The sequence below is a fragment of the Odocoileus virginianus genome, chromosome 9 (genome assembly GCF_023699985.2).
Source record: "Odocoileus virginianus isolate 20LAN1187 ecotype Illinois chromosome 9, Ovbor_1.2, whole genome shotgun sequence".
In the NCBI taxonomy this organism is placed as follows: domain Eukaryota; kingdom Metazoa; phylum Chordata; class Mammalia; order Artiodactyla; family Cervidae; genus Odocoileus; species Odocoileus virginianus.
Window position 1 is genome coordinate 28,706,008 of NC_069682.1, and position 25,407 is coordinate 28,731,414.

General features: G+C 40.1%; 1 protein-coding gene across 1 annotated transcript in view; it reads right to left on the minus strand.

Moving 5' to 3' along the window:
- Positions 1-25,407, minus strand: part of CUBN (cubilin) — a 255,728-nt gene that overhangs the window by 127,383 nt on the left and 102,938 nt on the right. Inside the window, exons 29-31 of the mRNA XM_020881287.2 lie at positions 13,932-14,113; positions 9,213-9,387; positions 7,023-7,192 (exon numbers count right to left, since the gene is read on the minus strand). Of these exons, the coding sequence (XP_020736946.2) occupies positions 7,023-7,192; positions 9,213-9,387; positions 13,932-14,113 (527 nt within the window). The remainder of the gene's footprint in view (positions 1-7,022; positions 7,193-9,212; positions 9,388-13,931; positions 14,114-25,407) is intronic.

Sequence of the window (25,407 nt, forward strand, 5' to 3'; positions counted from 1 at the left end):
GGTCCTGTATCCCTAGCGGATATTTTCTCCAGATGAGAGGCTGGATCAGGACTGTGGGCTGCTCACTTTCGTCTGCTCCCCACTGGTTCTCACAAGGCGGACATTCCATTGTGCTGAGCAAAGAGGATGCTGGAATCAGAGGCCGGAGTCTCTGGGGCCAGTCATCCTGCTCTGGCTGCTCTTTCCCCTCTCATCTCATGCCGGGCTACAGCTGCATTTCTCTGAGATCAATAAGAGCTCTCGGAGCTACGTGAGTTTAAGGCTCTGGAGAGAGCCTCTAATTAAGCAATTAAGCTGTTGGTCGGAGGTCACTTTAATCCTCGGCCTTCGTGAAAGGAAACCTAATGGGGCCGTGTTCATGCTGACCGTACAGAGTTCTGCTCAGCCGGTGGGTCCTGCTGTCACCTGAGCAAGAAACATTCACATGTGTCATCGAGGGAAGCCAGAGGTTAACGACGCCAGCCACTCAAAGGGACTGAGCAGAAAGTGCACTCTATCACCAGATTAGTTGAAACCTGAATTCTGATGAGTTTCCCCACGGTGCCATCACCATTTCAATAGCAGTCAAAAAACCCGGTTTCTCTCTTGTTTTCATTAGAGCAGCATGAAATTCTAGAAGACATGCTTCTGCAATGTTATCTAAGTTCTCATGTGGCTCAAAAGATTGAGATCGAATATCAATCATTGTGCCAGGAGGTGAATTTCACTCAACACGCTCCCAAATGTGCCTTCTTCAATTTTCCATTGAGGCGCTGATCATTGTAAGAGCAGAGATGACAACAGTTCCCGTATTCCTGTGTTCAGCCATGCATCTATTAGTCATTCATGCATCACACAGATTGATCCTCTGGCAAGCAAAGACTGCCGCTGCGGGTTCCGTGAAATGGGATGGAGGCTGTGTGTTACTGTTCTGTTGTTCCATTTCATCGGTTTCTTCTGTGTGCTGAAAATTGTGCCTCTAGCTCCCTGCAGCCAGAGTGAGGGTTTTGGGGCTCCCTTGGGTTTACACTGTGTCCACTGGGGACCTCTGGAGACGAGACCTCCCTCAAGAAGGGCTCTCTCCTGAACAACAAGTGTGAAGAGGACCCCTCCACCACTGCCGATGGACTTGTGCCCCAGAGGATGAACAGAAGCCCAGTGCTGTGCAGTCAGACTGTGACCTCCGGGATGAACCCACTACTGACATCACCAGCCCCTCCGTGTCTGTTTCTCCAACTCCTCCCATATTCCCCTCTTCAAACACAACTCAGAACTGGATCCTCTCCCCAGGGTCTCCTCTTTCTGCTGGTTCCCCAGGCACTTGATTTTATAAATGAGCAAACTAGCATCCCCAGGCCATGGAGAGGTGGTGCTGAGCCTGGAAATGACTTCCTGGTAGTGTCTCATACTCAGTGGACACCAAAGACCAAACAGATGGATGGAACTCAGACCACCTGACTTCAAAGGAAACCCACTTTGCAATTCATGTTTGAGATCCTAACATTTTTCCCAAAATTAGTAAATGAAGTATGGGTTCATCTGAAAAAGTTCTGAATGGTTCCAAAGTAACCCTGGTTTTATCTTCTCCTCCTGTTTTTTCAGTTGTGCTTTATCGTGTGACTCAGTCTTCTGCAGATAGACTGCAATTGTTATATTTTACCAAAATACTTACACTTACTTAGGCTTGCTTGCATTGCAGTGTTGGTTCTGATATTAATTTCTACCTGGTCTTGATCCTGGCCTGTTTGCACCAAAATTTTCTTATTTTTCAAATAAGCAGATGACAGTAAATTATCTCTAACCTCTCCTCTTTTAATCTTAACATTCTATGTATTTAATAAACACAAGGACTGTTAAAAAGGATATTTCTACTTCTGACAATCCAAATTGTTAAAGGAGGTTTAAAACCCTGATGGCTGGCCCCATTCAAGCATAATTTACTTTGGTATTGAATAATACACTTGAGCTCTATTAAAAATCCATGAACACAAACATTATCTGGCAACATCACTGGCAGTTGAATATTTTTCTCTCTGCTAATGACTCTAAGTAGCAGAACCAAGAAATTAACTTGACATATTCACAATGAATGACTAGCTTTGTATGAACTTAGACTACAGAGATATTATGTAAGATACTGGACTTTTAGGGACATTTCACATCCAGTGTCCATCTAGCTATAAAGAACGATGGCTGGTGCCTCAATGCCTGCCTTCATGAACCCCTGGACAGCTCAGTCATACTTGAAGCCAAGCTTCCAGCCTTTCCAGTACATTGCCTGCCTGGTTCCAAACCTCTTACTCCCATAATTGGGTCCACTTGACAACCTTATCCAGCAGAACTCTACCCCAACTTATCTGAATAGTCCTTTTTCACGTTTCTTTATCTTTTTGTAAAGTGTTACTCACTCAGTTGTGTCCAACTCTTTGTGACCCCATGAACTAGCCAGCCAGGCTCTTCTGTCCTTGGATTTTTCCAGGCAAGAATACTGGGGTGCGTTGCCATCCCCTTCTCCAGAGGGTCTTCCCAACCCAGCGATCGAACCCCGGTCTCTTGCATTGAAGGCAGATTCTTTACCATATGAGCCACCAGGGAAGCTCTCTTTTTGTAGAAGTGAATTACAAATTGTATAAACAAAAATGACTTAGCTTGTATATGATTCATGCAATTTTAAATATAAACAAATTTGCCAATCTGAAAAGAAATCTTACAGTTGGCCATGGGTTCAAATTTCTCATTCTGAAAATGTGAAATTTACAGAACCAATCAGGTCCTTCCTAAGGTCTCTGCCCTGGTAACTGACTTCATCAATTCCTCTATTTACCTCTTATACTCAGCTGCTCTTTTGTGACCAGCACCCTGCAGTCCAGGAACACTTAAGCTCCTTCACAACTAAAAATAATAATAACAACTTGCCATGGATCCTGCCTCCCATAGGGTATTACCCTTTATCCTTCTCTACCATTCATGTTCGCAGTTCTGGAAAAAGGCCAAGAAGCTCCTGTATCTTTAAACCCACTGTGATCTGGTGTTTTCCAACACCACTGACACCAGTCCTGCTCCTTACGAGGTCATCAAAGACTGAATCCAGTGGCTTCCTCTCAGCCTCATGCTGGCTGACCTCTGCTGGACTCGGTCCCTTTGCCCACCCACTCTTAAAGACTGACTTCACTTTTGCTTCCTACGCTGCCCCTCTCTTTTGCTTCTCCTCCCGACTTCTTGGGTAACTCAGTATCCTTGTCTTGTTTCCTCTGTTGTCATTTAGTAGCTAAGTCACATCTGACACTTTTGTGACACTATGGACTGCAGCCCTCCAGGCTCCTCTGTTCATGAATTTTCCAGGCAAGAATATTGGAGTGGGTTGCCATTTCCTTCTCCAGGGGATCATCTCAACCCAGGGATCAAACTCATGTCTCCTGTGTCTCCTGCATTACAGGCAGGTTCTTACCTCTGAGCCACAGGGAAACCCATCTTCCTCCTAAATGGTGGTCTAGGGCCAGGGTTTACTTGATCCCTTTCTCTTTACAAAATACTCCTCTATAGGATCCATCCACTTCTGTGTTAGTGCCAGCTCCTGGGCTCTAGAGCACAGGCTCAGTAGTTGGTATGCACAGGCTTAGCTGCTCTGCGGTATGTGGGATCTTCCACATACTCTGGGACCTCAACCCAGGATCACACCCACGTCTCCTGCATTGGCAGGTGGATTCTTCACCAGTGAGCCGCCAGGGAAGCCCTGGAGGGAGGGCTTGCTGTGGGACAAGCAGATGACCTATATGATCTTAAATATCCCAACGACGAATCTGACACACTTACTCCTATTGCCCCCATGGCAGAGTTAAGGAAATTGAAACTGAAAGACTAGCTTTCTCCCGGATGTCACAGCTAGAAGTGGCAAAATCCAGGCTCAGCACCAGGGCCACCCCACTGCAGAGCTGGGTTCTTAACCACGGCGCTACGGTGTCCCACACTGCCGGTGCAGTTCACTTTTTACATCCAAAGATGGCTCAAGGGCTTATCAGCATCTGCTTCTGATACTCCATCCCCCTACTGGCTGGGAAACCCCCAACTACTTCACACAGAATGCCCTGATCCTGACAACCTGTGTGGACTATTACATTTTGTATTTTAGCATATCTGCCAGACTGGACTCCTCCCAGCACCAGTACGAGGATTTATTTTCTTATCTTCAGGTGTAAAGAACAGATCATATTTGATGTTTTACTTCCTCATTTCTGTTTCCTCTCACTACAGTTTATGAAGTCAAGCCCAGCTGTGCACTGCGATACAGCCACAGTTACTAGAAAACCCAGTCTGTGTATCTATATATTATGTAATAAATAGGTGGAAACTCCTACTCACGGCCATGGGAGGGGAAACGGTGCTGCCGTGCTGGGTGTGCCTTTGACCTAGGCTTTGTTTTGTTTACATACACTTGCTTATTGAATTCTATGCATTATGGACTTGACCAGAGAGAAGAAGCTGCACCTAGAACCATACAGACTGCAGGAGGGAGAAAGTGATGGAGAAATACCCACCAGAGGCACAACTGTTAAGGTAGACAAGATGTCTCTGGTCCATTCAAACTTCTCCCAAAGGCACCTCTACTGTTTCAATGCATTGTTTCACCTTCATATTTAATGGTTATTTTAAGAGAGTAAAGAGTTCCTGATTGGTAGTTATCTCATTGCTTCAAATTTAAGATACCATCTCTCTTTCCCTTTCAATCATCTCTGCTGAAAAGTCAGCATTCAGTCTGCCACTTCTGAAAAGATACTTTGTTCCCCTACTCACCAATTCCCCTGGCTGATTATAACTTTTTTTTCTGGATCTTTTAGATTAAAATCTTTAAGTTTTTTAGATAAGTATGTCTTTCTATTTATCTTGCTTGGCTGTTTGGGTTCCTTGGGATTCTTGGTTTTACAAACTGATGTCTTTCATTAGTTTTAGAAAAGCCTTAGTCATTAGTTCTTCAAATATTGCTACTACTCTATTTATAAATGTATGTAAATGTATGTTATATATTTTATATGTATCCGATATATATCTTAACCTCTGTTCTGTATTTTTCATCCTTTTGCTTATATACATATATTTTTCTGGATAGATTCTTCTGATATCACTTTTCTCTCTTCATCTCTAATTTGTCTAACATAAACAAAAAAAAAACACCAAAATCCTTCCACTGAGATCTTAATTTCAGGTTTTGCATTTATCCACTTTTTAAATTTTCAGTATTTTTCAATTTGCAATGTTACTTTTTATGATTTGCAGTCCTTGTCAGAAGTTTTAAGTTTGACTTTTATCTCCATAATCTTAGTAACCATAGTTGCTTAGTAAGCTGTGTGCTGATAATTTTAGCACCTGGCATGTCAGTGTGTTTATTTCCATTGTCTGTTATTCATGTTGTATCTCACTATGGTCCATCATCCCTCATGTATATGAATATCTTTGATAATCTGCTTGCTGTTGCATATGAAGATTATTGGTAGAGATGAGGTCTGGAATGATTTTTATCTCCCTTTGAAGAAGAGTTTAAATTGCTTTGGTCAGATGTCCAAGGCCTGGGTGCATTAGTAAGGCAAGGCTGCTCTCGTTCTATGACTTCAGATTTGGGGGCCACTCAGGTGACTGGAAGCTGGGATGTGGTCTTTGTGAAGGCTGTTTTACTTCCATTCTACCTACGATTCAGGATGTTTTATCAGTACTCCTACCCCATTCAGATCCTGGACACAAGCTTTGTTCCCCTTTGACCTTAAAAGTTCTCAGAAATGCTGCTAACTCCTTCTGGATCAGCAAATGCCCACAGGCAAAAGCAGTCTCAAATACCAGGCTCATATCTCTATCAGATACTAACTCAGAAACTCCACACTACCTTGTGAATTCCTTGTTGCATTAGGAAAACGCTGTAAAACATCATTCAAATTTTTAAAATTGTCCTTGTCAGGAGAGTTACCATTATGGAAAGTGGATGCCCTACACCTTAAGTTCCTATAAAGCTTTGCCAATTTAGAGTCTGAAGATTCATGTTAAAAGGTTAATACACAGCCATAAATCAACTGAACTTTTAAGTAGATTAATGATTTAATCTTGTAAAATAATTCTCGAAACCATTCCATTAGACTGGACAACTCTGAAAGTTATGAAACAACTTTTGAATTTTCCTGAGTTAAATTTGAAAGCTAGCAAGTTGCAATTTGTCTAAGAAACTGACAGGAAACTAAAACAGAAAGCTCCATTAGCCAAGAGGATCTGGTTTATATTTGAATGAGATTTCTCTAAATACAAATAAAAGATGGAAAATCTTCTGTAAAAAAAAAAAGCTTCAAAATACAACCTAATTCACTCTCACATTAGGCATTAGTTTCAGGTGAAAATGTATTAAAGTTGTTGACAGTGATGGAAAGTTTTTGAACCAACTAACAGCCATAGCTCTTCTCCTCTACTCTATCTCACCATCTAGTCTGTTCCTGAACTGATTTGTTCAAGCAGCAGATCAAGATATTCTGATCTCAAGAAAAGTGACACCTTGGGAGAACCCTCAGAGAGTTAATAATAATTGATTGAAAGTGGCTCTGATAAATTCACTATCATAATCCACTACACTTTCCTAATCTTTCTTGCAGCCAATTCTGGCCTATTATCTGTAAGGGGGCTTCTGTAAAAATTTTGCTTGATTGATTGAAAGAAAAAAATACAAGAGGGAAACAACTAACACTATTCCTTCTCTTCTTCTTCAGATTTGAACTCAGGGTATTTGGAACTGCTGCAGCCACTTTTGGACCAAGAAGTAACAAACACAAAATGAAAAGCCAATTCACTAAGAATGGTAGAGCTGAGACTGGGTTGTTAAACAAACCTCCTGGTTTGTGTGTAGGTAAGAAATAAATGTGCTTGTATTTTAAGTTGCTAATAGTTGAGTTTCCTGTGATTTGACATTGAAAACATCCATAGCCAACACATCCACTAAACATGCTCTGTTTTGACATGGCAATGTTTTGACACAGGTTTGACCAGAGACAATGCTTGAGATTTGTGTCACTTACCAAAATACAAGAGTCCTGAGGTTCAAGGTCAAAGTCAGTGAAGTTCAAGAGAACACGGTGATGTTTTTCCACTTGAATGACCCAAGTACATTCAGTGTTGCTCCTATAAGGACTGGGGTAATTTGGAGAATGAATTTCTCCACTGGGAGCCTGAAAAATGCCACCACAACCTGTGGATGAAAGATCCAGTACAATAGTAAGAGGAATCTCCGATGCACAAAACTTCACACCATTATCTGGGAGCAGAGAAGAACACGCCACTTTGCTTGACCAGCATTTTAATGTAGTCTTTGTCTCAAGAGCTAAATACTCACCATTAATTTATGCATTCCAACAAAACAAAGAAGGATGTCTAAGACTTCAAATACTTTAAATACTGATGCCACACATTATTTTCAAAATATTGAAAAATAATGCAAATAAAATCAAATCTTCACAAAGCCATGAAATGCCTCTCCATTGTTCTCTAAAAGTATAACATACTTTAAGAATAACACATCTGGTTCTAAGAATTTTGATAATTCAGTAGCGTGAAGTATGAGTGTTAGTCATTCAGTCATTTCCGACTCTTTGTGACCCCATGGACTGTAGCCCTCTAGGCTCCTCAGTCCATGGAATTCTCCAGACAAGAACCCTAGAGTGGGTAGCCATTCCCTTCTCAGGGGATCTCCCTGACCCAGAGATTGAAGCAGGTCTCCTGCATTACAAGCAGATTCTTTACCATCTGAGCTACCAGGTAATGCAGTATAGTGTATATATATATACACATTTTATATGTGTATAAAATATGTGTATACATATATATATATATTGCTTGCTTGATTGAAAAAAAAAACTACAAAATGGAAACAACTATCACTGTTCCTTCTCCTCTTCTTCAGATTTGAACTTAGGGTATTTGGAACTGCTGCAGCATTATATATATATATATATATATATATATATATAGTATTGTATATATATTGGATTGTATTGTATTGCATACAATAATATATATTGTATGTATATATATTGCATTATATATATATAGTGTATATATATATAGTATATATATATTGTATATGTATAGTGTGTGTATATATATGTATATATATATAATTGTATACCAGTAGTATACAATTTTACAAATAATTTAACATCTACTTCTAAAAATTTGATATTCTGAACTTTGCACAGCCATTAAGTTTTTTAATTCCTATGATGTAATCAATTACCTATCAATGTCTAACTCTGTGACCCACCATTTCTCAGATTTATGACAATATAAACTAGAAAGGGAAAATTAAGTGTTATTTTCTGATAATTGAGAATCATTTTGGGGTAAACACTATAAATATAATTTTTATTAAAGTCATGAATCATTAACTTTAGGAAAGACCTGATAATCCTACTGTATTACCTCTGACCTGCAGAAGTGGGACTCCAAGGCAGCCTGGAGTCATATCTCTGCTTTTACATTTTTTAGCTCTGTGATTTTGGACAGGCCACTAACTTCTCTAAGCTTCAATTTCTTCATTAGTAAGATGAGGATAGGAAATGAACTTTCTTCAGTGGTGGTTGTGAAGATTAAACAAGACAGTCTTTGTAGAATAGTTAGAAAAGTGCCTGACACAGAGCAAGTGTTCAGTAAACATTGATTTAATTAGTAGTTGTATTGATTAACATCTGCTCAGAGTTGTGCATTAATACTTTACCTTTAAAAATCTGCAACAAGTAATTTATTTAGACAGCCTAAGATCATGGGCAGAAAGTCACTATATAACAAAAGGTAATAATTCCTAGGAATTGGCAAATTTTACACTTATAGTTTGGGTATTTAACAAACATCCATACACATGGCATAAAGTAATTTACCACTTTACTAATGCCCAAACTGTGGCTGGTGAACAAGCAGAAATCCCACGGGGATCAAGTGAGTCTCACCAACCATCCTGCTTCTGCAGGCGCAACATCCTTTTACCATGGATGTGCATACTTGCATTGGCTGGTTTTCACATACGAGGTGACTCTTTGGAAGTTAAACTCCATCGTGAGTTTTAGGGAAGTGTGCATTTCAAAGCAATGCTCCCTATTAGGGAAGTCACAGAGTAGTAATAGAGGATGTAGCCTTCATGGCACTCTCTAAATATGTCATGAAATTAAATAAAGTTTTGACTAAAGAATTTAGTGATACCTCCTTGGTTCACCCACCTCCAGGGACTGCTCTCCATGAGACATTGAAGCCTCTCCCATTTATGGACCCGTCAGTCTTAAATCGGATGGCCAGCTCATTTCCAGTGCTGGAGACCTGCATGGGATTCTCAGAAGATCTTTGCACACACAGCTGGGCTATCCTGGGTGAGTGGAAATCAGGACCTCCATAGATCTACGATGGGATGGAGAAGAAAGAACTTGAGAAAGATATGTAAGCAACTATAATCACTAGCCTTTGGATTCTATATTATTAGTAGAGACTGAGATATCAGCCACCCTGGGTGGGCAGGAGCTATAAACCTGAATTAGATTTTCAAAGACATTCCCCCTGCCCTTGGAATACCCAAGTTCAACCATCCACAAAATGCTGGCTTGTTCCATCAGACAGAACTGTAGAGCTGAACTGAGGAGATAACCCCAGAACCTTCTTATCACGCCTCTTCCTTTTTTCCAGTCTGCATAGGATTTCCTGCTTTCTTTGGCAGAGGCACTGAAGATAGTCCAGCATCACGTCTGATTTGCTAATTCTTCTGGGCACAGGGGAATAGTCTGAGCACAAAGCCATTTTGTTTGTTCACTGAAGACTATTGATCACCCTGCTACATTTTTAGGATTTTCCATTTGCGATCTGAATACTTCAGATTAGGATTTAATATGATACTTTGCTCCTTCAGAGAGACTGAAAACTTAACCTCTATCAGCATGTTCTGTGGTATCCTCAGGAGGGAATCCTACAGACCTCTCCGTATTTCCTCCCAGAGCCTGGGCACTCCCAGGAGCAAGATGGAGAGTATTCACTTTCTGCTCGGCAATTACCAGGTCTCTGCCCCCACTACATCATTCTCCCTTGTCCTCAGACCTCCTTGGCTCCTCGATTTGCAACTATTGTCTCGCTGGAGCCGATACCCCAGTGACACATCTCTCCCCGCACGTGTCCTCTGGGCTGCTTGTCCAGTATCTTGCAGAAGGTGTAACCCCACCCAGTAAGCAGTGGGGGGGCAGACTGCCTCTCACACAGGCTTCTCAAGGGCCCCTTGGATAGCCAGTGTATGGGGGGCTGGGGGATGCAGATGATGAAGACAAGAATCACACAAAGCTGAGAGCCCCTGCTTTCAATCTTGCCAAACTTGAATGTGTAGAAGAATGACCAATTTTTTGCTGACAGTTTTCCGGCATACCAGTATCTGGGCCCTTCCCTCTCCCTCACGAGAACATCCATTTAACTCTAGACTCAGGCTAGAAATGGAAAAGCGTGGCCCCACGCCCTCCCCACCCCTCTGCACCCTGCATCTATCTGCGTGGCTCTCCACCCTGAGTTTCTCCCCACCCTCAGGCCCATGCCCCCGCCCACCCCCGGGCGGTGCTGACTGACGCGGGCACCACTCGAATGTTCTCCAGGGAGGGAGAGAACAGGCAGCCTACTTTGGGTGAGGAGCGTGTGATTTGAATCCATAATGATTTCTTTGTCTGATTAATTCCCCCCAGCCATGCGGGAAAGGCCAAAATGAATGAGGCCGCTGTTCCAGGAGGGCCGAGCACAAGGGCTGTAATTGCAGAGGAATGAAGCGAGCAGGCTGCTGGCCGCTGGTTTTCCTCAGGAGGAGCGCTGTTTGCCCACCCCCCTCAGTCCCATCGGAGGGGGGACTGGAGGAAGAGGCCCGTGTGGCCCTTTACACGTACACACAGGCAAATGGCAGAAACCACTCTGAGCTGGTTTAGCATCCTTGGGAGTCCCCTGCTCCCTGACCCGGGCGCAGAGCTCGGAGCCTGACACCCACAGCCTGAGCTCCCCGTTGCTGGCCCCACAAGCAGCACATATTTGGACAGCACACTGAGTGTAAGGGTTTAGTTCTAACAAAGAAAACTTGCACGTCAGCAAAATATTCTGCTTTCCCTGCTCAGGGTCCCCTTGAGATCACAAACATAACAGGAATGAGTGGGCTGGGCCTAGAAGCCTCCAGAAGGGTAAGCACTGCTGCTTTGATGTTCTATGCTTCCCCTCTTACTGGGTCAGGCTTACAAAGACAGTGGAGGAAAAACCAGCGATTGTCTGGGTTCTTTTTGCACTGAGGGGTAGCTTTCCTTTTCTGCTCTGTGCCCCTTTAGGTTCCTTTCTCAGAGACTGAAGTGGAATTGGCCAGTGTTTCTCTAATCAAAAAAGAACGGTACTTTTCGCTTTCACGAATAAAACCAATGGTTAGCACATGACTCTTCAAAAGAGGAAAAGGATGGAAAGAATGTCAGGGTGTGGTCCGCTGGATTGCAGCGTGTGACTCAATGTTGTGGGGAAAAGAATTGGCCTGATGATCAGAGATTAAAACATGTGTTTTTAGCCAATGCTCAGGATAGAGAGCATTTCAAAGCCTTTGGTTTTAATCTGTTTTGAACATTTCTTTCTGCTCTGTTAGCTCCATTTATTGTTACAATCAAGTCAGCATTCCAGGGTTATGAGTAACCAAAGGGCTGCTGCTTAACGCAACTGGCCGCTCTTTGGACACTGGTTTTTGAGAGGAAAATCCATTGGCTCTTGGTTAAATCAGGGGAAACCCAGGTAAGCCCATACCTGGTGACAGCAAGACCTGCTGGGCTATGCTCAGAACAAGAGAGCAGGATGTGAGGGAGGACAGATGGGTGGAGAAGGCCAGTGATGTTTTCATGCCACACACTAGCCAGGGGTGAAATATCGTGAAACCTGTTGCTAACATGTCATCAGCATCCATGTGGTGAGGGATTGAAAAAATTCATTTTTTTTTTTTCCCAGAAATTAACCCAGCTTGATGACAGCACTTTCTTGAGCATCTGCAGAGATGTCAAACAAGGTTTAGGAGAGCAAGTCAGGGAGTTACTCACTTTAGTCTTAAAAAAATTTTCCCAAATATTTAAGGGTCTCAAAGTATACCCTCAAATCCTGGTTTGATGGAACACGTGAAACCACCTTGTCCTGATAAAAATAAGCCCCCAGCAAACTGCAGCCTCTTCTTCCAGTTTTCTGTGGGAATCTTGCTTGAACACTGCTACCCAGGGGCCTTATTTGTCCCTCTGTCCCCCGAGGCTACTTGCGGGGATCAGGCCTGCCCTTTGCCTTCTCACATACTGGGTGTGACAAAACCAAAGCACAATGAACCCATTTACATTCTGCCAAGTGGGCAGCAATCACAGGGCTTTGGAATATGAAAACGAAGGGTAAGTAACATTTCATACTGCTACGGAAAGCCCTGCAGCCAGCGCTTTGTATCAGTTAAGGGGGTTCCTATGACTGAGGATTCTTGTCAGCAGGAAGGAGCATCTCAACCTTCCACATGGGAGCCTTATTCCTACTTCATACTCTGAGTGCTGAATCTCATCAATTTGGGGAGCCACTTTGCTCTCTCCACCGAACAACCCCGGACCTCTTCTGACAAAGAGTCATGACTGGGAAACAGGACTTACATAAAGACAAGGGTCTGGGCTGAGACCAAGGACCCCCTTGTTCTGTCACTTTCTGCAGTATCAGCCTCCTTTGCACAGACTTGAGCTGCTAAGTGCCATTCCTGCTGACTCTGCGCCCATCCAGGGAAGGCATGATTTGAGAACCCCGAGTCTTTTCAAGGAGAGAACTCAGCTTGTAACTAAGGTTTTTAAGTGTTAAAGTTTCCCGTGAAGTCCTATAAGCATGCACTCATTTCAGTATCTTGTGCACTGCCCACCTCTGTCTTTTGACACTGGCTGATGTGGATTGTGCAGTGATGGATAGGTTCGGTTCTTAACTCTTCCACTCGTTGTCCTTTAGGTTGTGGAAAAATCCATCAACCTTTTTGACCTTCTGTTTTGACAGCAGGAAAAGGGGGACAGAATTCCCCTCTTAACCTCCCAAGATTAGTTAACATTCAAGTGGGAAAATGGAAGTTGGATTCCCTTTGCAATCACAATAAATGCACATTATCACTGCATGACAGTCAGAGGCTTGGAGATTTTCATTTACCCCATAAACAGGCATCAAGTGTTCACTATTTGCCAAGTACTCTATGGCCCCGGTGCACAGCAGAGAAACAAAGCAAACAGACACTCAGCCTCCATGGGGTTTGGGGCTCTACCAGATACAGAACCTCGTCGTGATGCAGCCCCTCCGGCTGAGGTGACAGGAGTTTCCTGTGTACTTGGACATTATCTGATGACGAGATTCCTGCAGTGGAGAGCTGGTTATAACTGACCCTTACAGGCCATCTTCATTATCTGAGATACAGTGCTGGTAGCAGGGTTGGAGCAATGGCGGGCACTTCCTCGGCTCACTGTCCTGCTCCCCTCCACCCACCAAGCACTCACCTCTTCTCTACGCTCTGCCACCCACTGCCTTCCTAAGGGAGCTTCCTCAGACTGGAAGTCTGTGGTGCTGACAATCCTAAGTGCCTCCCTCCATTAGGACAAATGGGAGCGAGGGGACCAATGCCTCAGCATGTGTCCTGAGAAGGGTGATTCTGAGGAACAGACCTCATGGGACCCCAGAAGGTCATAGCAGGATTAAGCCCATGTTGCCAACAACAGCAGCTCCCTTCCTTGGCTCACCCTCCTCAGTCCCACTCATCTGCTTCCTTGGCACCACCTCCTGGTCACATTACTTGCCCCCCAACATCCAGGAAGAGAACACTGTTGGCCACTGGAAGGAATTTAGGGATTTTTGCAGATTTCTGGTTCTACCCCAAATCCTGTAATGTGCTAAAAAACAATCTGAATTCCTACCTCCAGGGTGTCAAAGTTGCAGGTTGCATGATACTCCACATCAAAGTCGTGGATGATGAGCTGAATGCTACTCCCAGGGGATGTGTGAATGTACCAGATACACTCCTTGTTGGCAGGGTACCTGTTAGGGTACCCAGGGCTACTGAAGGAACCCGTGTCCCCGGACAGCTCTCCACCACAACCTGTGAAAACCACAAGACTCAGTTCAAAGAGGGCATCAGCCACTGGAAAAAATTTAAAAATCCAACTATATAAAACATAACTGAAAATGCACAATGCCTAGTTTATAGAAAAAAAGTCATAATAAAATTATAATGAGCAGTTATAAAACAATGAGAAAAATATCATGGCTACAGCTTTTATTTATTATTATTAAATTTTTAAAATTGATTATATCACTTGGTGCAATAATTCTCAGTCCTTACGCTCACCATGTCAAACCTTTGGTAATATTTTCAAAATGTCATTCTAATAGATTTTCTTCATTGTATTTAGGTGAGAATTTCCCAGTGGGGGAAAAGAATCCTCCCAATAGGAGGTACAATGGACTGTGTAAACAATCAATACTAGGTCGCTTGGTCCTCAGTTTCCTTGTATCTAATACATTATGTCTAAGTTCTTTTGGACCTAAGATGTGGAATGCTAAGTGTTAAAAATCCTTACCTTTGTATGAGAGACTCTAGTAAATAAAATACATATATATGTCTACAAAAAGCCTTCATGTATATATTCATAGCCTCCTTATCCTTAATTGCTGTAACTTGGAAGCAGTCGAGGTGTCTTTCAGCAGCTGGATTAGGTAAATAATCTGTAGTCTCCCTGCACATGGGGTATTTTGCAACACTAACAACAAATGGACTATCAAGCCATCACAAAGCATGGAGGAAATGTATATGTGTATTAAGAAGTGAAAGAAGCCAGACTGGAAAAGCTATGTACTGTATCATTTTGATGGTATGGCATTCTGGAAAAGGCAAAACTATGGAGATAATAAAATGACCAGTGGTTTGCAGGCACTGGAGTGGAAGGAGAGAAGGATAGAGTGCAGAAGAATTTTAGGGTGGTGACACTACTCTGTATGATAGCTGAATGGTAGACATATGTCAGAAACTTGTCAAAACCCATAGAATGTACAACCGCAGGAGGGAACCCTATTGTAAACTATGGACTTTGTCAATAAAGGTTTACAAGTAATAACAAATATCCCATTCTAGTGGGGGATGTTGATAATGGGAGATTCTGTTCATGGGTAGAGGCAGGGGTACATGGGAACTCTATCCCCACTCAGTTTGGCTGTGAACCTAAAACTCTTCTAAAAAATAAAGTCTACTAAAAACAATAGCAAAAATGATACAGGTCGTGACCTTGGGAAATATATATCCAAAAACCAACCAGACAAAACAAAAACCTGATATATAAAACTCAAGTGTGGAAAAGATTCTAGCATATGTTTTATGAATGATTATATATCATGCCTTAGAGAGTAATTAACATGAATCATTGTAACGAAAAATCAAAATGCTACAACATGTGGTACACAATAAATACTGCCACTGCTTATGAGTGTTTAGATGCACTTTACAGACATTTCCTATCTTAATGTTCATAAGAACCACACGAAGCAAATATGATTATCTTCGTTTCTCAAATGTGCAAATCAGTACAAACTCAAGTCAAGTGGTTTGTCCAAGGAACCCTGGTTGTGAGAGAGGGAGTCACCCATGCACAGAATCTCCCGTTATCAACCAACCCACACAATTCACGGTGCCAGTGTACTTAATTATAATCCTACACTCTACAGACTCACATCATTGGTCAGAATTCAGATTTCAGAATGGACAGGGAGAGGGAAAATTATAGAAGTAAAACTTGAGGAAGACTCAAATTTTAAAGACAAAATTGGAACAAAATAAAGATAAAATTAGAAAAAGATAAATTGTCTTGTTTCCCAGTAGCAATTTTTGGTGATTAAAAAAACATTATTTGCTCTATTAACATATCTTTGTTTTCCATTTTTAATATTCTTAATCAGCTGGCAAATTCTTTTAAGCACCCTCCCTTTCTGAGCATCAGGCTTTTCATGTTTAAAAATGACAATGACTCCTCACTCCATTGTGAATGTACATGGATTTTCACTTTAATTGGCTTAAAATATAAAGCACTAAACCTGAGGGCTTGTCTACTACCCATCTTATGCAAATTTGTCTGTCCTGGGAGTTGGAAAAAAGTGCTTTGAAAGTTCAAAAGAAATAGTCTCCATACTGAATCTCCACTTAACTGAGAAGAGCTGAGAATTCCAAGAAGAATCCTAATTGTGTAAAGAAATTAGATTCCAGCTCAACATGCTACCATCTTCTCGAACGGCCAGTTTTCTGCTACCATTTAAAAAACCTCTGTGCTTTCAGATTTTAAATTTGTTGCACAGGATGTATCTATCCTATCAAGTTTCTACTTTTATTTCTGGTTCAAGTTCTGCAAAAAAAATATTTAAAATTAGGTGGGCTGACATTGTTTGTAGGCTGTGGTGAATGTTAAAAAAACATCAATGCCATGAAGATCAGAAAATATTTTTCCTACTACAACCATCCATGGAAAATATTTCTGAAGCCAAAGTCAGCACAGATTGTACATGTGCTCAGCACCACTGCACAACCCCAGGGGGCAGCAGTCACAGAGTATTCCATCCAATGATGCTTCCTAGAGGTGAGTAACACAGAGGCCCATAGAAATCATCTCTTACTAAAATACAATATCGGTAAGCAAGGCCAGGCTGTCACCCCATTTTCAGCTTCTATGGTTCTTGGTATCAGTTATACCAAACAAGTAATCCAATGAAAAAAAATCTTCAGAGGAAAATAACTTTGTGGTCACAAAACATAAAACAGAGCAAGGAAATGGAAACCTGACTACCTCATCTGCATTTTTATTTAGCTTCAGTTCATCAGCAATCTAATTCATTATTTTTCATCTAAAAGTCTGTATAATCATCATTGATTCATCTAAAAGTCTATATAATATTTTTCCATTGTCTTTTCCAATTGTTTTAGGTTTCCTTGTGAATTCCTTTGCAAATAACAGGATATTAATACTCTTAAATGAGTTGCTGTAAGCTGGAATGATAATATCAGATTCTTGGCAGTCAGCAATGCTTTGAAAAATTACAGTACTTGCTTTATTTACCCACTTACAGCTCTGGAGACCCACAGTGTACTTCTCCCTAAGATTCAAAATAAATATAAACAAGGTTTATAAAAAACAAAGCACGGCTTTATTTTTAGGTATGCCATGCTCTTTTCTCATGAATAGCACTTATGTGTGTGTCTCCTAAAAGAGAAACTCCAATATTATTCAAAATGATACCATATTGGGGAAAAATACTGTGTGGTTGTGAGGAGGAGAAGAAAAGGAAACTGTTGGAGCTTGAAAACTCTTTGCAGCTTGCTTTTTCTCCTTCACAATCTCACTATCTCTGAAGTTTAATCTATCAAAAAGTAACAACTTTGATTTAAAAGTTTATATCAAATGCAAAATAGAGCAAATTAATTCAGTGGTATTTTGTGGTAAAAACTATAAAGTACTGAAATAAAAAGCTAATTCTGGTAAGTATGGTAGAAATTTACCTCCCTCTTTGTAGTTCTAAATTTTGAAAAAGACAAATAACTTTCCAATTCTCCTTCATTTATCCATTCATTCAACCTGTATTTGTTGAGTACAAGCCATAGTATAAGTGTTAAAGAAGTCAGGTGTATTTAATGCCTCTCTGAAAAAAAAAAAAAATCCATCTGTAGACATTTAAAAAGTGCCATTACCCCATGCCCTCCTGCAAATCATTAAGTTCTTTTTGCTTTTCCTCCAGTTTGCAAAGTGTAATTTCAGTAAGTTTTGATTTGAAAAAAAAATTAATTATATTTTATCTTTCACAAGCTAATTGATGGTACATTATAAATAAGAATAAATAAATCATCATGTTGAATTGCCAAAAGATATTTTAGAATTTGCTGGTTTCAGTAGTACAATGTTGGCATAATTCCCTTCTTATACTAATTTCAGTCCATAGATGAGAGACTTTTATCAGCATTTAGCCAGTTATGCCTCATTCTCTTGGGTATCACATCTTTTTCCTAGATTTGGGGATTTTTTAAAATAAATCTGTACTTGGTGTCAAGCAAAAAAATATTATGTCAAAATATATCTTTTAAAAATCTGAAAAAATGAGTAATGTCTATTTTTTCTATTTTCTCTTCAAGTGACAAGGAAAAACAAATTCATGACAAAATTAAGAAAATGTCTGTTAACCCCCAAATTAAACATGTAATGAATTTATCTGATGGTTTGCTTCATAAATTAAAGCTACCTGAGGCTCACAGTGAAACATTAGAACATGAATTTTGAATTGGACAATTATAGGTTAAAAAATGAAAAATAATAAATTCACACCAACAGTTGAGCTTTTAAAATTATAAACAAAAGCGAACAAAAACTATAATTCACAGTAAATAGTAGAGTTTTTTTAAGAGTATAAAATGTGAGTCTTTTTAATTATATTTATACATCAATTTCCACTTAATTAGCTGTGAAAAAGGGACAGAGAGGAAATGTGATTTGGAACCTATATCAACACATACAATCCCATTACCAATAAAAGGAAATAGCAAGACAATCCAAAAACTCCTATTGTGTGTAATTCTAAAGGAGAGAGAACATGCTCTAAATGCTGAAATGAATCAAAAGCAAAATGATTTACTTCTGCCTCATTTTATTTATACTGAATAGCAAAGCTGTTTATTTTATCTCATTTACTATTTCTGCACTTTGTGTGGTAGAGACGTTTTATTTTTATTTTTAATAAAGATTGTGGAATTCAAAATCTACTTATTTGCTTTTCCTATGGAGTTATTCTCAGGGTTGCTGATGTCTAATACTAAAATCTTGCCACAAAATGAGTATCCTAATTTTACTTTCCTGTTAAATTTAAATTTATTTGGGCCAGGAAGAAGAAACATTGTCTTGCTCACTGTACTCTCTTGGTGTGAGATTCTAGACTTAATAATCTCTTGTGAAAATACAGTTTCTCTTGAATGAGTCACAGAAGAAAACATATTTCTAAATCCAATCACCTCTTTTTGAGATGGAAATGACACAGCTTCTAGAAAAATCTCAGGTGTTTACATTTCAGTTAGAGTAGAAATAATGGTATAGACACACCTGCAAATGCTAAAACAAATGAAAGTGCTGAAAAAAAAAAATACAGTTTAGCAAGCTATGCAATAATTTTAAACAATCATGTCTTTGTCAGTCATGTCTGGGACCGTGGGTCAGTGACCAGGGGGTCACAGGAAGAGTAGAAAGCAGGGCTGGAGGATAGACAAGGCTGGAGATGAAAGAAGTTGTATCAGCCAACAACTATCAGGAAACAGCATAGGAGGTGATGTTTAGACTCCCAAGATACTCCTCACTATCACATCTGTCCCACCGGATGAATAATAAAATGTAGGGAAATAATGAAGTTTTCTATAACTGGGCTTCAGTCCTCTAAAACAGAAGACAATGATTTCAGAAAGCATTTCAGGGGTCTATATAAAGAAAATAATTAAGTGATAAAAATGCAAACCAAGGAGTAGACAATGGAGTGCTGAATCAAGAGATCTGAAGGACACATATTCAGAAGAAAGAGAGTGTTGGTGGCTCTCTGTACCCAACTGCTAAGAGGAGATTTTCATGGAGGAGATGACATGATTTCATAGTTGCATAATTTGCACACCAGGTTGCAGAACTTTTGGAAATACAATAACATACCAAGTAAAGCACAGGCCGTGGCATAAGACAAAAGAACTTCCATTTTTGACTGTGCTATCCGTCGGATGACTAATTTAACCTTTCTAACCCACGGTGTTTTCATCTGTAACAGTGTTAGTACTTAACCTCATAGGGCTGTGATATAGATTTAATGAAAAAACCAAAGTATAGTTTTTAGCTAAGTGTCTTGCATATGATAATCACTCCACATATACTGTGTATTACAACTGAACCAATGTTTATCCAGACCTGGGACGAGACTAGAGAAAGATTTAGAGCTGAAGAGGAACTACCATACCAGCTAAAGAGTCACCGTGAATACCCAATAAGATAGAAGAAATCAATTATTCATGAAGCTACAATAAAGATAGTTCACATCTGTACGGCAGTGAACAGTTTCTCCATGTGCTTCTCATGAGCACATCATCTTATTTGAGATTCATAACAACCCTACGAGGTCAGCCCAAGTGAGGCTCAAGAAGGCTGCTGAACATGTAAAATCACACAGTAACGGCGGCTCTGGGGCCAACCTTCCCTGGCCACCCCCTCCTGTTCCCCAATCCCCTACTTCCAGGTTCTGCCTTCTCTCCACTATGACTAGTTGGGTGTTTCATCCCTAAGGCCGTGGATTGGCAGTGTTCAACACCACCCTCATTACTAAGGCAAAATATCATCATAGCAACCAGAAAAAAAAATAAATAAAGAAAGAAAGAATCTTTTTCATTTAATTTGAGGCCAACCTAACAGATCTAATATACTAATATCAATAGATATCAGCTGAAGTGAAATAAGATAACACCCTGAAGAGAATCATATGTTTTTCAGTTATAATTAGTTAATCTTTAAAAGCTTTTAGTTCTGGTGACTGATCATCTGGTTGACTCTGTTTTCCTCCAAACTCCCAGTCATCAGCTGAAAGGAAGCATGCTGATCATGCTTCCAGCTTATCAGCAGGAAGCATGCTAATCTACGGAACTCATAACAAGAAAGAGTTAAAAGTTGTTGTTAAACCTGCTCACTTATGAAGATAACTTAAATCTTTCTCATAGAAGAACTCTGCTAACACTGTTTTGGGGTTTCTTTGTTTGTAAGTTTGATCTAAAACAAGCAGTGAGTTATAACATTACAGAACAATGGCAATGAGAAACATCTATGTATGTTCCACCCTCAAGGTTTGGGGTGGTTTGGTTGTTTTTTTACTTTTTGCTTTTAACACAAGAGTTTTAATAAAAGCAAATCAGCAAAGAAAGGGTTACATGGAATTAGAGGCACAAAGTTTTAAAAGCATATTCTGTGTTCCCTGCAATTACAATTGCTCAAACCTCTTTAAACGTGGCATTTTCCTGAAACTATGTTCCAGAAACCAAGAGCACCAGAAGACCTGCCAGCTTGGGAGTGACATGGCCCAAGCACCCTGATATTGGAGGAAAAGCAACAGAGAATGGACCCAAATGGGATATCTTCACATCCTTACCCTCTAACCTTGGAAGCAAATGTCTGAGAAATCAGTGATGCATGTTAAAAAGCTGAAAAGCCAAAGTACAGTAAAAATCAATTTTAAACAAATGATAATGTTCATATACTTCATTAAAATGAATGATTTCTATTTTAATAGTTTTTCTATAGTTTAAAAATAAAAACTTTCTCTGCCGCAAACCTTGAGAGGTGACTGGTTTTATCAGTTAATCCCTCAGTAGTATAAAAGTATATGCCACAGTCCTGGGATGTAGGAGAAAGGCAAATGATAGGTGTTCATCCTAAAAGAGAAGACTAAAATCAGGTCAACAGCCCTCTTTGAAGACAAAGCCATGAGTGGGGCCCCCAAATGCATCTGACTCACTTGTTAGTACAATTTGCGGGGGGGATTTTGTGGGTTAGCACTGATTCTGTGAGGACAGAGAGGAGCAATCATGACATGAAATCAGAGAAGGAAACTAGGTAATGCAAAGACCAAGGAATGGGAAATTGTCCAGAGGAAAAAGAAGTTAGAAGGAAGACAAAGCCGGAGACTCCAAGAGAGGGGAGAATTGTCAGAGTTGCAGAGGCTCCCATGTTGGACTGAATGGTGTCCCCCAGGAACCTGTGAATCTGACATTATTTGGGAAAAGGGTCTTTGCAGATGTTATAAAGTTTAGACGAGGTCATGCTGGATTAGACAGGGGCTGAAATTCAGTATAATTGGTGCCCTTCTAAGAGATGAGAGATTTGGACATAGAGACATAGGAGGAGGAGGGCCATGGGAAGATGGAAACAGAAACTCAAGTTACATGTCATCAAGCCAATGAAAGCCAAGGGTTCCCAGCAATGAACAGAAGCTTGGAGCAGTAAGGAAGGATTCTTCTCTAGAGCCTTTGGAGAAATGGCCAGGCTGACCTTGATTTTGGACTTCGAGACACCAGAACTGTGAAAGAATATATTTCTGTTGTTTTAAGCTACCCAGTTGTGGTATTTTGTTACAGTTGCCCTAGGAAGTGAGCTAAGGGCCTTCTTCTGGGTGTACACGTAACATGGTAGAAGGTGTGAGGCCTCTCTGGGGCCTCTTATAAATTCACTAATCCCAGCTATGAGGGCTTTATGCTGATGACCTAATCACCTCCCAAATGCCCCACTCCTAACACCTTAAGAGTTAGGTTTCAACACGTGAATTTTGAGGGGACAGAAACATTCAGACTCAGCACAAAGTTGAGAAAACTGGAGACAAACTTAGGCTAGGTATCACATTAGGAGAAGCCAACTCTAGATTTTAGGGTGACTGTTTAGAGTTTCATCTTCCACAGTGATTTCATCACTGCCCCAGACTTTGTGATAATCATTTTGTCTAAATGTGTTCCATACAGCAATGGATATGAAGTAATCAGTTTTCAATGGTAGGGACAGAAAAAAAAAAGAGTGAAAGAATATGGTCATAACATGAAGTTAATGACTTGGAAAATAGATACAAGGACTATACAAGAAACTCAAAAATCAATGCTGTTCATAGTTTTTAAATGACTTTAAAATTCCTACATAAGATGTCATATTAATAATCAAAATTAAAATCATCATAGCCATTGGACTCTCTGAGATGTCCTGAATCTGAACTGATCAGTTTCAGCTTACTATACCGAAAAGAAACATGAACTCAATGTAACCATATTTTAGGACTTTTCACATAAGTGATGCCTTTAAACTGTGGTGCTGGAGAAGACTCTTGAGAATCCCTTGGACATTAAGAAGATCAAACCAGTCAATCCTAAAGGAAATCAACCCAGAATATTCACTGGAAGGACTGATGCTAAAGCTCCAATACTTTGGCCACCTGATGTGAAGAGCTAACTCTTTGGAAAAGACACCAATGCTGGAAAAGATTGAGAGCAGGAGGAGAAGGGGATGACAGAGGATGAGACAGTTGGATGGTATCATCAACTCAATGGACATACGAGCTTGAGCAAACTCCAGGAGATAGTGAAGGTCAGTGAAGCCTGGCATGCTGCAGTCTGTGGGGTTGCAAAGAGTTGGACACAACTGAGAGACTGAACAACAACAACACATGATATGAATCTTAATTTCCTTTATATAAAAGAATAAAAATCTTTCTTTTTGACCCAGAGAAGTATAGTCGATCTTGTCATCTTTTCATTTTGATTAACTACATCCTCTTTCATCTCATGTACTCATTCCAACCAAGATAAAAAATGGTTTCCCAGTAGAAATTCTATTCTTACAATTCAGAAGAAATCAATCATTCTCTCTTAGACATTTTAAAATTATTGAAGATCAACTCCAGTCCATTCTCATCATTCACTTCCTCCAACTAATCTATTATGGGGTAGCTACTGTCACTTTGTATCACTTCTCTTGTAAGCTAGTTTGCATAACTAAACCATAGTAACAGGTTAGATGATCTCTGTGGTCTACCCCAGCTCAAATTGTATGATTACTGCAACCATATGCAGCTACTCCAGAGAAAGAAACTTTATGAAGAAGCGGATACTGTGTTGAAGGACAGGCAAGCAGTCTCAGCTATTTTGAACTAGTTGTTCACTAAGTAATGAGCTTCACCCCATCATTGCTATGCAGACCTTGAAGAAAGAAGAAACTGTGCAATTTAGAGGGGGAGACCTTGGAACTGGAACATTATTTACTTGGGAAAGATGGCAGACATTCATTTGAAAACACCCATTATCCTCAGTGGGAACTTAGCTGCGAAATTACCTACTATAAGCTCTGACCTTCTCTGCATTGCAATATTACTCCATCTTTTTTGCAAAGAAACACTGGGGGGAAACTATTTGCTTGTAGGAAGAGTGCAGCTGTTTAAAACATAGGCTTAGGTGTTCAACACCACACACTTAGTTGTGTCCTCATTCCATCACTGTGAGTTTGGGGAAGTTACTTGACTTTTCTAAGACTCCTTTCTCAATTTTCTTATCTATAATATGGGGATGAGATGCTGATTTCAGAGAATTAGTAAGAGAAGAAAAGAGACTCTATTTTTAAAGTGTTAGCCAAAAGATCTAGCACATGGTAAAATGATAGCACCAACTTTTCAAAAATTATAGTATCAAAATTTTAGATAATTACTTGGTCTAGTAATAATAAATGAGGTATCAATTAAATCAGTGCACCAACCATGTAAAGCATATTTTCATTTGCCGTTAATAAGGCAACATGGTTTTTATTTTTATCATCATTAATGTCTTAAAATAAATTTAAAATTACATTTAGGGGGACTTCCCTGGTGGTCCAGTGATTAAGACTGTGTTTCAAATGCAGGGGGTTCAGGTTCAATCCCTGGTCAGGTAACTAAGATTCCATATACCTCACAACAAGGCCAAGAAAGAAAAACATGTAAAAAAATATTTTTAAATTACATGTAAGTAGTAAAATCTATATTATTTAGCCTGTGAGTAGTCTATAAGTATAACAGGAAGGAGAAAGAAGTCAGAGACAAGGTATGTCAAGTTCATTACTTAAACAGAGAATTCAGAATTAGATTAAACCTTCTAGAATGTAGTTACCATCTCACACTGGAGATTCACTCTTGATTTTGTGAGTCAAGCCCACTGAAGGCTGGCTTTAGTTTCTCTGAATGTTCAGGGGCATAGGGGGCATATACAAAAATATAAGCCCTTGGACACCCAAGGTAGAGCTAAGTATGGCAATATTTAAGTAAATGCTCAAAAAGAGAAATCTCTGGGGACAAAATTATGTTCTATACAGAACATCATGTTCAGTTTGTGTTGATTTAGTCATTTGGGGCTGCTACAAAATTTGAAACTACAAAAAAAAAAAAAAAAAGTGTGGTTTCCTTTTTCATGTTGTACAGAAAAGTGTGGAATCCCCTGGAAAGTGTGTGCAGTGTCCATCCGGGGTGTTGTTGCCAAGGAACCAGAACACAAACAGAAGATTCGAGAAAGCCCTGCTTTTTGGCCCAAATCTCAAGGACTATTAAAAGTTGTACAATGTATGATTTGGGAAGGTCATGGTTGTTTGAGGGTTACTTTTACTTTTTTTTTTTTAACTGTTTGGAAAAGTAGCGATGGAAATAGAGCTCAGCCTTTCACACAGTAGCGACGTGGGAACTGGGATGCCAGATTTCTACAAGGTCGCCACTGGTTACGAGACACAGAGCCAACATTGCATGAAGGTCAACTATGTGTATGTGTATTTTCTGTTGTCGTCAGGGAAGCAAATAATG